Here is a 13,891-nt window from a genome sequence, read left to right on the forward strand (position 1 = left end):
AGGTACGTTCATATGTGTGTACATGTGTGTTTCTTGAGCCACATTTCCACTTTGGGCTTTTGGCCAGAAAAGCCTCAGATTTGTCTTCTCAGGCTGACTTCAGATCTCTATTCTCAGATCTTAAATAACCTGAACAGCCAGGCACCGGTGGCTCACGCCTGTAATCCTAGCTACTCAGGAGGCTGAGATCTGAGGATCACAGTTCAAAGCCAGCCCAAGCAGGAAACTCTTTGACTCTTATCTCTAATAAACCACTAGAAAACCAGAAGTGGTGCTGTGGTTCAAGCAGTAGAGCACTCACCTTTAGCTAAAGAGTTCAAGGAAAGCGCCCAGACCCAGAGTTCAAGCCCCAGGACCGACCAAAACCAACCAACCAAACAAACAAACCACTGGTTCTTACAACTTGAAAGCTTAGGTATCCATCACAAGACACTCCTGTGGGCACACATACATTGTTCCTATGAAATCAACTACTTCACTATTCTTTGCAAATGTAGAACATTAGAAAATAACACTACTAGTAGATTTTTTTGGAGGGGGTTGCAGTACTATTTGTTCCTTTATAAGGGAGAGGTGGGAAGCATAAGCATAAGTGGCTCCTGAGATCTCCATCTGTTTATAATGCATCAACATTCCCTCAAATCTCCTTCACAGAACACACAGACAACCACAGCAATCTCAACTCCACCCCCTTCTCTAGCCTCAAGAAAAGAGGTGTAAGTGGCTGAAACTAATGTTATTAGAAGGGTAATCTGAAACCTGCTTTTATTTCTGAAAATAAAAAATTTAAAACCTATTGGCGGTCTGGGAATGTGACCTAGTGATAGAGTGCTTGTCATTAAATACTTTGTTTCTAACACAAACTGTTTCTTCGCACAATGACCAATTCTCCAGCTCTCTGGATGAGTTGGGGCTTTATCCCACAGGCTGCCACAACTTCAGATGCCAATTCCAAGTACTAGTCCTTCTTCAAGAAGTAAGGCTATGGGTTGGGAAGGTAGCTCAGTGGCAGAGTGCTTGCCTTGCATGCATGAAGCCCTGGGTTCGATTCCTCAGGACCCCTTAAGCAGAAAAAGCCAGAAGTGGAGCTATGGCTCAAGTGGTAAAGCCTTGAGCTGAAGAACAGAGGGACAGTACCCAGAGTTCAGGCCCTATGACCGACAGAAGATAAAAGAAAGAAAGAAAAAAAAAAGATAAGGCTACCCATGTTTCTGTATGCCTTTGCCTTTGCTACAAGTTGGGTCCGCTGTGACCCCTTCTCCTCAGATTTGATAACTTGCTCAGACAGCTCATAAACATGAAAGGAAATGAAAATGAAATACATATACATACATAAAAGGAAATATAGACATACAGGTTTGTTTTACAGATTAGGAAGAAAAAGGGAGTTTCTGTCACCACAGAATAAGAAACACAATCCCTGTTTACCAACTTGGAAGCACTTTAAATTGCAGTGTTCAGAGATTTTTATGGAGGCTTCATCATACAACATGATGGATTATTAATTCAATACTCAGCTCTTCTACCCGTCCCAGGAGATGAAAGTAAGGCTGAAAGCTCCAGGCTTTTAATCATGATTTGGCCTTTCCTAAATATCCAGAAGACTAACAGTTGCCTAATCTGGTGGTTGAGGTTGTAAATCAGTGGTAGAATACTTGTTTGACATGTACAAGACCCTGAGTTTCATCACATACAAACAAAACCAAAATAAATGATTTGAAATACTTTTAAGGAAACAGTTGGCTAATTAGAACAAAAGACATTCCTACTACTCAGAAAATACCAAGGATTTTAGGAGTTTTGTGTCAGGAACCACAGGAAGACCAACACTTGTTTGGCATGTACAAGACCCTGAGTTTCATCACATACAAGCAAAACCAAAATAAATGATTTGAATTTTTTTTTTGGGGGGGGGGGTCGGTTGTGGGGCTTGGGCGCTATCCCTCAGCTCTTCAGCTCAAAGCGAGCACTCTACCACTTGAGCCACAGTGCCACTTCCGGTTTTTTAGTGGTTTATTGGAAATAAGAGTCTCACAGACTTCCTGCCCAGGCTGGCTTTGACCCATGATCCTCAGATCTCAGCCTCCCAGCTAGGATTACAGGCGTGAGCCACCATACCCGGCTGATTCGAAATACTTTTAAAGAAACACTTGGCTAATTAGAAAAGACATTCCTACTACTCAGAAAATATCAAGGATTTTAAGAGCTTTGTGTCAGGAACTACAGGAAAACCAAATTATATAATCTGTTGAATATAAGCTTGACTTAAGATTTGTAAGCAAAATAACTGCTTCTTATCCATGTCCCCCAAGCCTGAAACCTAAGTATACTACGCCCCCTACTGTACACATCTCTTCTGCACTCCAACATCAGTCCAGAGACAGGAATCACAGAATCTCTTGCCCCGTTGGACCTATTTTCTACTTCCTCATATTCGTCTCTGCCTTCTCTCCCTCTCTTACATTAAGAAAAAGGAGAGGGGGCTGGCAATGTAGGTCAGTGGTAGAGTGCTTGCCTAGCATGCATAAATCCCTGGGTTTAATTCCTCAGAACCACAGAAGAACTAGAGGTGGCACTGTGGCTCAAGTGGTAGATTACTAGCCTTGAGCAAAAGAAGCTCAGGGACAATGCTGACAATGCCCAGGCCCTGAGTTCCCCAGGATTGGCAAAAAGAAAAAGAAAAAAAGGAGAGATTTCTTTGCATAGTACCCAACAAATCAACTGTTTAATTTTCTATTATAATGCAATCTATGTCTACAAGCTTGGTCTCTTCATTTCTCTAACCATAATACGAATTTCTATATGCTGCTTTTTGTGTGTGGGAGGGAGAGTGGTAAATTTAGCCTGAGCAATGTCCCTGAGCTTCTTTTTGCTCAAGGCTAGTACTCTACCACTTGAGCCACAGCACAACTTCTGGCTTTTCTGTTTATGTGGTACTAAGGATTCAAGCCCAGGGTTTCATGCATGCTAGGCTAAGCCACATGCCCAGACCCTATATTAAACCTTTCCTCTGCCGTTATACTGCCTGTAATAATTTAAATAAATAATATAAACATTTGGGGCTGGAAACGTGGCTTAGTGCTAGAGAGCTTGCCTTGCATGCCTGAGGCCCTGGGTTCGATTCCTCAGCACCACATAAGCAAAAAGAAAAAAACCGGAAGTGGCGCTGTGGCTCAAGTGGTAGAGCACTATCCTTGAGCTGAAGAGCTGAGGGACAGCGCCAAGGCCAAGAGGTCAGGCCCACGATTAGACCCAAAACAAAAAACATTTTACCTACAGATATACCCTTTTAAACCAAACTTTAAGCTGAATGCTTTTGCTATAAATTACTAGAAACCCTTTCTAAAATGTTAAAACATGAAATTCAATGCCTCCTATATATATCCGATAATAAAATCAATGACTATTTAAAGAGTATGTGATTAAAGAAAGCAGGTTCTATGTTAATTTCCAGAAAAACATGACACTTAAACAAAAACCATTATACTTATGGAAGAATAATGTAAAGATTTAAGAGCTGAGTTAGTGTCAGGCACTATGACAGCTACATTTCCCAAAAAAGATCTCAGGAAGTATCTACTCCAATCTTACCCTTGATACTTTTTTTTTTTTTTTTAATTTTTTTTGGGGGGTCCAGTCGTGGGGCCTGAACTCTGGGCCTAGGTGCTGTCCCTCAGCTTCTTCAGCTCAAGGCTAGCATGCTACCACTTGAGCCATAGCACCACTTCTGGCTTTTTTCTTTTTGCTTATGTGGTGCTGAGGAATCGAACCCAGGGCCTCAGGCATGCAAGGTAAGCGCTCTACCACTGAGCCACCTTCCCAGCCCCCCTTGATGCTTTTTATATTACAACCGACAGCAAATCTATTGGACTGTGTGCACACTAGGCAGGTTGGGAAGATGGAGTGAATACATTACAGGGAACTACCTAACACAATATTTAAATGAGGCTGATGCCTTGGTGGTACAAAGTTTGCTTTTGGGCAGGGGGAGAGGGGTGATAGGACTGGTTCTGAGACTTGAACTCAGGGGCCTGGGTGCTCTCCCTGAGTTTCTTTTTTTTGGTCCAGTTGTGGGGAATAAACTCTGGGCCTGAGCGCTGTCCCTCAGCTCTTCAGCTCAAGGCTAGAGCTCTACCACTTGAGCCATAGCACCACTTCGGGCTTTTTTTCTTTTTGCTTATATGATGCTGAGGAATCGAACCCAGGGCCTCATGCATGCAAGGCAAGCGCTCTACCACTGAGCCACCTTCCTAGCCCCTCCCTGAGTTTCTTTTGCTCAAGGCAAGCACTCTTCCACTTCAACCACACAGCTGTACATCTGGCTTTTTTGTAGTTTACTGAAGTTTCATGGACTTTCCTGCCCAGGCTGGCTCTGAACCAGGATCCTTACATCTCACTCTCCTACTAGGAGTTAGGGTTGCAGGCATGAGCTACGGGCATCTGTCCCAAGTTTTCTTTTAACCTTCCTTTTTTTTCTCACTTTCTTCCTCTGACTGGTGAAATCCTGAAAACTACTCATAAGAGAGCCAAATCCTGGGAAAAGCATCCAGGCACTTCCAGGTATGTAGAAAGTAAGAAAATACTCTATTAAATGGACCAAATGCCAAAAAAAATGTGTTACTGCATCATGAGAAATCACAGAATTTCCAAGAGAACAGTACTAGAAAGAACACGAGTGTGAACTCACTCTTGGAGGACAGCCAGGCTCTAATAGAAAAATGAAGCTATTATACAATGCAAGACAGTGACATACAGTTAGTGAACAGGAAAGCCAGCCAATTGAATGGAACACCTCTGTGTAATTTCCTATAAGCTACCTGGCAGTACACATTTTCACATTAATGAGCATTTTGGAGTCATTTTTTCTTTTAAAATATATTACACTTCTATTTTAGACTTTTTGCCATTTGCTATGCTATTCATTTCATCTTTGCATAATTTCTGGTATTAGAGGTATAAACTAAAGACAAGAATTGTTTTTTTTTGTTTTGTTTTGTTCAGTTGTGGGGCTTGAACTCAAGGCCTGGGCACTGTCCCTGAACCTCTTTGTGCTCAAGGCTAGTATTCTACCACTTGAGCCACAGTGCCACTTCTGATTTTTGAGTGATTAATTGGAGATAAGTTTCATGAGGGTGCAGGGCCTGTGAATGTGGCTTAGTGGTAGAGTACTTGCCTAGAATGCATGAAGACATAGGTTTGATTCCTTAGAACCACATAAACAGAAAAAGCCAAAAGTGGCTTAGGGACAGTGCTCAGGCCCTGAGTTCAAGACCCGGGACTGGCCAAAAAAAAAAAAAAAGTCTTATGGGGAATTTTCTGTCTGGTCTGGCTTCAAACCACGGATCCTCAGATCTCAGCCTCCTGAGTAGCTAGGATTACAGGCATGGGCCACCAGCACCTGGCTAAGAGTTATAATTCTGTGTTTTTTTTTTGGGGGGGAGGCAAATTTTACTCTGTGAAAATACATTATCACAATATCAATTTTTTGTCCAGTATTCTGTGTATATGGAAAAATGTTTTAACTTCTCCAATAAATGGATATCACCATACATCTATCTACATTTAGGTAAGATAAATTTTTTCAAGATACTAGATTTTTCAGCGATTGTGTATACAGTGGTACTCATTACAGTTTTTACTGACCTCATAGGAATTAAAGTTTGCCAGTTATAAAACTAGGTACTTACAATAACCAAACAGTCATATACTTACATATTTTGTACTTTGATATATTTCTTGATGAATACAACACATTCACTCAACTACCATACTTCTGTGACTGTTTAGCATATCTAACTGTACCCAACTTATATTTAAAATAAAAAAAGCCTGACTTTTAAGTAACTAGAGGAAAATAGACAAGAAAATGTTGAAAGTCATCAAGGCTACTATAGAAAACTATTCTAAATCCTCCTTCAACAGCTAACTAATCTGTGGCTTTTTGTTCTCCAACAGGCAATTGTAATTAATGTCTAGTACATCAGAGACCCTACTGGAAAATGGCAGTCAGGGATGTTATCTACATTTCAGTGGAGTTACTCTTCCCATAACTATACTTTTGTAGCAGTCAAGACTCTAAAGAAAGTCCTACTAAATATGTTTTGAAGCCAAATAATGCATTTGCATGTTAATCTATATTAGTACCTTCAATGTGACATTAAAATTCCACTTCTTGGGCTGGGAAGGTGGCTCAGTGGTAGAGCGCTTGCCTTGCATGTCTGAGGCCCTGGATTCGATTCCTCAGCACCACATAAGCAAAAAGAAAAAACCCAGAAGTGGCACTGTGGCTCAAGTGGTAGAGCGCTAGCCTTGAGCTGAAGAGCTGAGGGACAGCACCCAGGCCCAGAGTTCAGGCCCCACGACCGGACCCAAAAATAAATAAATAAATAAAGTTCCACTTCTCTTGCTCCAAAATAGTTAAGAATTTTCCTATATTACCCAAGATTATAATTCTATTTGGAGACAATTTCAGACATCATTTTGGTTAATATTAAATCTCACTTAAACACCATTGCCAGGTGCCAGTGACTTAAGCGTCCCAGGAGGCTGAGATCTGAGGATCAAGACTCAAAGTCAGTCCGGGTTTAAGAAAGTCAGCAAGGCCGGGCGCTGGTGGCTCACGCCTGTAATCCTAGCTACTCAGGAGGCTGAGATCTGAGGATCGCGGTTCAAAGCCAGCCCGGGCAGAAGAGACCATGAGACTCCTATCTCCAATAAACCACCAGAAAACCGGAAGTGGCGCTGTAGCTCAAGTGGTAGAGCGCTCGCCTTGAGCTGAAGAGCTGAGGGACAGCGCCCAGGCCCAGAGTTCAAGCCCCACGACCGACAAAAAAAAAAGAAAGTCACCAAGATTCTTATTGCCAATTAAGCACCAGGAAATGGGAAGTGGTGCTATGGCTCAAAGTGGTAGAGTGCTAGCCTTGAGCAAAAGTGCCTAGGCCCTGAGTTGAAGCTCCACAACTGATCCCCCCCCCAAAAAAAAAGTAAAATAAAATAAAAAGCACCCTAATTCCATAGGACCTGGATTCACTACATTCACACTCTCAACACAATGCAGGGTATCCATCCGTAGCAGTAGAATGAGGATGCACAGATTAAAATCTTTAAAATTTCAATTTGCACAAAATCTAATGTGAAAGAAATCTTATACTATGACGTCGGGTTTATTATGTTACTGTGCTTTATCTCTGGAGGACACTTTGTTATGGCAGTAGGGAGAGTATGTACCATGTGATTTATACATCACTGTTTTAAAGCAGAGAGTACATCTTTCTTAAGGTATCAACAGTGCTTGCACCAGAGTGCTGCCGTGCATCAAAAAGGCACCTTAGGCTATTTTAAACTGTCAGAGGAAATAGCAACAGCTCTTAATGTACTGTACTTTTAAGCCATCTGGACATGTCCACTTAATAAAAGCAATGCATTGATTTTCATAGCCTAAAGGTGTCCAAAAAATCCTTTGAATGTAAGGTATTTTATACTAAGACATTGTAATCCTCTGACAAAAGCATTTTCTTCAAGATCTTTACTTGGGGTTAGTTGAAAAACTAGAGGGATTAATCCCAGGAGACATTTCCACTAACACCATATCTGTCCTTCCCCTTAGCAGAATTTGGGAACACATGGATCTGTATAATAGCACATGTACTGTTTGAGAGAAGGGAATAAAAAGGCGGATTTATTTTCTACCAACAATAGCTCCAGTAGCTTTCCATAGAGGTCAACATGAATCTATTTAGCCGGAGAGAAAAGCCATGTGGCCTAATATTTGACAGGTAGTGAAAACCAGGCATGACATGCTATTAAGTCAATGCAGATGTCCAATAAAAATATGTACCAAAGAGAATATATAATGTAGCCACAAAATCAGGAAAATAACAAAATCAAGATCACGCCAATGCCAATTACAGGGTCTCTGAAAGGAGGCTTCAACATGTTTGGTTTCCACAAGTTAAGATGCTAACATTAACTACATTATTTCTTCTGAAAACCATCTTTAAACAAAAAGAACATTGCTTAAATTGTCCAGATTATATATAATCATTCCCCACCAAAGCCAAGTAGACTTTCTTTTTTTCTTTTATAGGTGGTAGGGCTTGAACTCTGGGCTTGGACACTATCCCTGCACTCTTTAGCTCAAGGTAAGCACTCTACCACTGGAGCCACAGCACCACTTCTGGTTTTCTAGTGGTTAATTGGAGATAAGAGTCTCACGGACTTTTCTGCCTGGGCTGGCTTTGAACCATGATCCTCAGATCCCAGTCTCCTCAGTAGCTAGGATTACAGGCGTGAGCACCAGTGCCCGGCCAAGTAGACTTTCTAAAAAAGAAAGGCAAATTCCAGGTCTGAAGCAAACAATATACAAGATGAGCCTAGAACATCTTACACTGGGGAGGTAAGAAAGCCATGGAAGCCGACAAGGTCATGCAAAAAGACTCAGAAGTTATGCTGATGAAATATCATCTGACTGAAGATGGTACAATTTAAGCATTAACTACAATATATACTAGCTATTTAGAGAAAGTTTTAATTTTTTCCCTTTGAAGGACACAAAATAGATATGGAGAGTAAATTTCCTTAGATGTTATCAAAACAGTAGGACTCTGTACCCCATCAGTTCATTTACCATTTAAAAGTAAATGAACTGTGGCTCAAGTGTAGAGCGCTTGCCTTGAGCTGAAGAGCTCAGGGACAGCACCCAGGCCCAGAGTTGAAGCCCCACGACCGACAGGAAGGAAGGGAGGGAGGGAGGGAGAGAGGGAGGGAGCGAGCAGAGGAGAGGGGAGGAGAGGGGAGGGGAGGGGAGGGGAGGGAAGGGGAGGGGAGGGGAGGGGAGGAAGGAAAACAGTAACCTCAGTAGTCACTATTGAAAATGTGCTTAAAAAGAACTTAAAAAGAACAAACAATTATACACACACATATATTACAAGGACTACTGGGTCCTGTTTTCAAGACAGGATCTTATTACATAAGATCAGATTGGACATAAACTTGAGATCTTCCTACCTGAGCCAGATTACAGTAAGCATTACAAGCATGAGAAACTGCTGCAAGCTGCGAAGTGCCTTACTGTCAATGGACAGATTAAAGTGTTAATGCATCATAATTCCAATGAACTAGTAAATCAAGGCATTAAGCCCTCAGGTTTCTGATACTCAAGCAGATACTATCTGCTTCTTGGAAAAATAATTTATCTATGAAGAATTCAGGCAAAAAACAAAATAAAACAAAGAACAAAACTTGAGTAGAGAAAGCCTCTAGATTATTGTTTGGTATTTTGAGATAGGGTTTCATTATATACTCAAGGCATGCTTTGAACTTCAAATATCCCTAGGATTACTTATATGTTCCATTATACCCAGCTAAATTTCACATGAAGTAAGATAGTTTAATCATACTATAGATCTAGAGTTATGTGGTTTAATAATTAAGGCTCAACACTAGCCTTGAGCTGAAGAGCTGAGGAATAGAGCCTAGGCCCAGAGTTCAGGCCCCCTGACCAACAAAAATAATAATAATAATTCAGGCTCAAGATATGCACTATGGAAAGTAGCACTGTGGCTCAAGTTGTAGAGCGCTTGCCTTGAGCTGAAGAACTCAGGGGACAGTGCCCAGGCTGAGTTCAAGCCCCATGATTGGGGGGGAGGAGACACACTACGGTACATATATATTATTTATGTTATGCTTGGAGATGAGTATCCTCGAGAGAGAGTGTGTTAGAGCCAGGTGCCATAATCCTAGCTACTCAGGAGGCTGAGATCTGGAAATCACAGTTCAAAGCCAGCCTGGGCAGACTCATATCTCCAATTAACCACCAGAAAACCAGAAGTGGCCCTGTGGCTCAAGTGGTAGGGGGCTCACTTTGAGCTGAAGAGCTGAAGGACATCACCAAGGCCCAGAATTGGAAGCCCCATGACCAACAACAACAACAAATAAAAAGGTGTGTTAAAGACAGCCCAGCTGGTAGACCCAATTATTGAGATGACTGAGTTGTGTTGGCTCTGACTGATAAATTCATAATCTGATGTCATCATTTGTGAGGTTCAGTTAAGAGGAAGCAGATGACTGGGAAGCAAATCTTTCTTCTTCTTCTTTTTTTTTTTTGGTTAGTCCTGGGGCTTCAACTCTGGGCCTAGGTGCTGTCCCTGCACTCTTCAGCTCAAGGCGAGTGCTCTACTGCTTTAGCCACATCACCACTTCCAGTTTTCTAGTGTTTTATTGGAAGTAAGAATCTCACGGGCTTTCCCGCCCAGGCTGGCCTTGAACCGTGATCTCAGATCTCAGACTCCTGAGTAGCTAGGATTACAGGTGTTAGACACCAGAGCCCAGCTTGGAAGGCAAATCTTGACTCTCCTTTCTCTCTGTTTCCTGGGTGACCTGAGATGAGCAGTCTTCTCAACCATACAACTCCTGCTACCATGGTATACTACCATACCACAGGACCATCATGGAGCAAGGCAAATGGACTGAAACTTCTGAAACACTAGGCAAAACAATTTTTTTTCCTTTTAAACTTTTTGTCATAGCAATTTAAAAAAATCAATCTGTAATAGTTTTTAAAAATAAACCACAAGTTGAGCCAGCCAGCTTGATTTTACATCATCTGTGAGGAACATGAAATATATTCAATTCTAATGACTAAACAGCTGTTAAACATGTTTCAAAACCAGTACAAAGTATACTAGAAACACTAAAGTACTATACAGTAACGGTGGGGAGATAGCTCACCTCAGGTGATGTCACACTTACCGTAGTGTCATTGCTGGTAACATAAACCAGGACATCAGAGGAATTCCTGCCATTGATGTAGCGGTAACAATTCCAAACACAGCTAATCAAGTAACCCTGAAATTAAGTAGTGGATACTGGATTTTAAAATTTGAAACTATGGACGATACAAAATACCATATATAGACAACATAAAATATAAAACAATATAAAATTTTTATTTACAATATTAAGTTACATTACAGCAAATTATATTATTTACATTTACTTAAACATGTTAGCTCTGCTAAGCCAACAGCCCTTATATTGCAAATGTTGAATACAGGAACTTTCTGGCACAATCTTCCATTGTATAGCCCTAATCTAGGAGAAACTTAAAAAAAATAAAATAATTACTTCACTACAAACATGTATTACTCCCAAAACAACAGATCAAATTAATCAATTTAGCATGGCACTCTACCTATTTCTTTAGCTATATTTTGAGAAGCATTTGAATCAGACTGTCCTGAAAACTCACAATCCTTCTGCCATATCTTAATTGTGTGGTTATCTATAGTTTGATCTATACATATTATCCTTTTGAAGAATAAAAAAAGACTCATATATATTTATTTCATACCCTGAAAACAAAATTACTGGAACACTCATTTCAAAATGAAGTATCAAAAGAATATAGGAGCCAGTGGCTTACACTTGTAATCCTAGCTACTCAAGAGGCTGAGATCTAAGGATCACCATTCAAAGCCACCCAGGGCAGAAAGTCCTTGTGATACTCTTACCTCTCCAGGTAAACACTCAAAAACCAGAAGTAGCACTGTGGCTGAAAGTGGGAGAGCCCTAGTCTTGGGCAAAAGAGCTCAGGGACAGTGCCCAGGCCCTGAGTTCAAGTCCTACTACCAACAATAACAACAACAAAAAGCTAATGTTAAAAAAAAAAAAAAAAAAAGCCAGGCACCAGTGGCTTCTGCCTGTAATCCTAGCTACTCAGGAGGCTCAGATCTGAGGATAATGGTTCAAAGCCAGCCTGGGCAAGAAAGTCTGAGAGTCTTATCTCCAATTAACCATCAGAAAACCAGAAGTGGCGCTGGGGTTCAAGTGGTAGAATGCTTATCTTGAGCTGAAGAGCTCAGGGACAGTGCCCAGGCCCAGAGTTCAAGCTCCACGACCAACCAAAAAAAGAAAGAAAATTGGAATACAGTGCAAGTTCACAGGAGAGGTTTTAAGTCATGACATAATTTTACTCTAATTATGTGTAACTAGATTAGAAATGCCTCAAAATTTCTTTCTAGTTCTAAAATTTAGCAGTTAAACCAGATTAAACTTCCCCCAATTTAGGGAGAATGTATAATGGTGAAGCCAATTAGAAAACTGGCAGATCCTCTAATCCAAGTTATCAGATGAAGTTAGAATTCCACACTCGCGGGCAAATTTTGCATGAGTGTGCAAAGAAGCATTATTCATGGTGAAAAAGTGGGAGCAAACCAAATGTCTATTAAGAGAAGGTACTGTACCTATACACTAAAATATCATGAAGGAAAATAAGTGAAAGGAGCTCACCATGAAGAATCATATTTGGCAATTCCTTTGTAAAACCTCTGTGCTTACCTTAAATGTCAGGATAATGCTGATAAACAGAAGAATAATAAGAACCAAACAGGTAGGATTTACTGACATTATGTCATCTCTGTAGGGAAAATCAGGAGGCTGAAAAAGAATGAAGCCTCATTAATAAGTTTCATTAATCATTCAAGATAAGTCCTTAGGTAATAATTCAGAAGTGCTCTCAAAAAACAATTGTAGGGGCTGGGAAGATGGCTCAGTGGTAGAGTGCTTGCCTTGCATTCATGAGGCCCTCAGTTCGATTCCTCAGCACCATATAAGCAGAGAAAGCCAGAAGTGGGGCTGAGGCTCAAGTGGTAGAGCGCTAGTCTATAGTTGAAGAGCTGAGGGACAGCTCCCAGGCCCAGAGTTCAGGCCTCATGACCAACCAAAAAATAAAGCAATTGGGAGCCAGGTGCTGGTGGCTCTGGTGGCTCATACCTATAATCCTAGCTATTCAGGAGGCTGAGATCTGAGTATCACAGTTCAAAGAACCCAAGCAGGAAGGTCTAAGAGACTCATCTCTAATAAACAACTCAGAAAAAGCTGGAAGTGACTATGTGGCTCAAGTGGCAGAACACTAGCCTTGAACACAAAGAGGCTGAGGGATAGCACCTAGGCCCAGAGTTCAAGCAAAAAAAAAAAAAAAAAAAAAAGGATTGGATAAAGCACAGTTTGTATATAGGATCAATATTGAACTCTCACTCACTTCTACTTATGAACAGGCTACAAAAGGTGTGACAAGGAAAAGCCAGTAAACAAATCAAAGAAAAAGTCAGTGATGAAAACATCACTTTACTACAGGAAGTTAGAAGTCAGCAGCAGTCTGACTTCCTCTAAGTTCTGTTGATTATAGAAGGTGTGAGGAGCCAGGAGATGAAGGAAAGACCAAAGCAAGATCCAAGTCTGCTATGAACAATGGAAGTGACAGGACTTCTAAGATACAAAAATAGCCTGGTCCATGCTTCAGTGTCTGGCCATGACTCCATCTCTTCTTCATTACCCAATTCTGTATGTTTGGATTTTGCATGAGCAGTAATCTTGAGAGTTAGGGAAGAAAGTTCAATGTGAAGAAAATGGAGAAGCTGGATGCCAGTGGCCATTTCCTAGCATTTAGCATGCATAAAGGCCTAGGTTCAATTCTTAGCACATGATGGTGGTGGTCGTAAATGAGACTGAAATTTGGAACCATTTCCACACCAATGATGGCACTGCTTTACTACAGCATAGTAGACAGCAGAGCACCGGTGGCTCACACCTATAATCCTAGCTACCCAGGGGGCTAAGATCTGAAGATCGGGGTTCAAAGCCAGTCTGGGCAGAAAGTCTGTGAGCCTCTCATCTTCCATAAATTACAAGAAAACTGAAAGTGGTACTGTGACTCAATGTGGTAGAGTACTAGCCCTGTGCAAAAAGAGTACAAAGAGCACAAGCCCTGAGCTCAAGCCACACAACCAGAAGAAAAAGTGGACATGGTATGTACATAAAGTTGGAATCTATAAAAAAAAGGCAGTTATTTGAACTATGTTTATAGGGCTCAATATAAACAGATAAAGAAAAC

At 41.0% G+C, this 13,891-nt stretch overlaps 1 protein-coding gene across 1 annotated transcript in view; it reads right to left on the reverse strand.

The window, feature by feature from the left end:
- Laptm4b (lysosomal protein transmembrane 4 beta) overlaps positions 1–13,891 on the reverse strand; it is a 53,014-nt gene that overhangs the window by 7,733 nt on the left and 31,390 nt on the right. Inside the window, exons 5-6 of the mRNA XM_042673125.1 lie at positions 12,337–12,435; positions 10,750–10,845 (exon numbers count right to left, since the gene is read on the reverse strand). Of these exons, the coding sequence (XP_042529059.1) occupies positions 10,750–10,845; positions 12,337–12,435 (195 nt within the window). The remainder of the gene's footprint in view (positions 1–10,749; positions 10,846–12,336; positions 12,436–13,891) is intronic.

Source organism: Dipodomys spectabilis, unplaced genomic scaffold (assembly GCF_019054845.1).
Source record: "Dipodomys spectabilis isolate Male_0828 unplaced genomic scaffold, ASM1905484v1 ptg000783l, whole genome shotgun sequence".
NCBI classification, from domain to species: Eukaryota; Metazoa; Chordata; class Mammalia; order Rodentia; family Heteromyidae; genus Dipodomys; species Dipodomys spectabilis.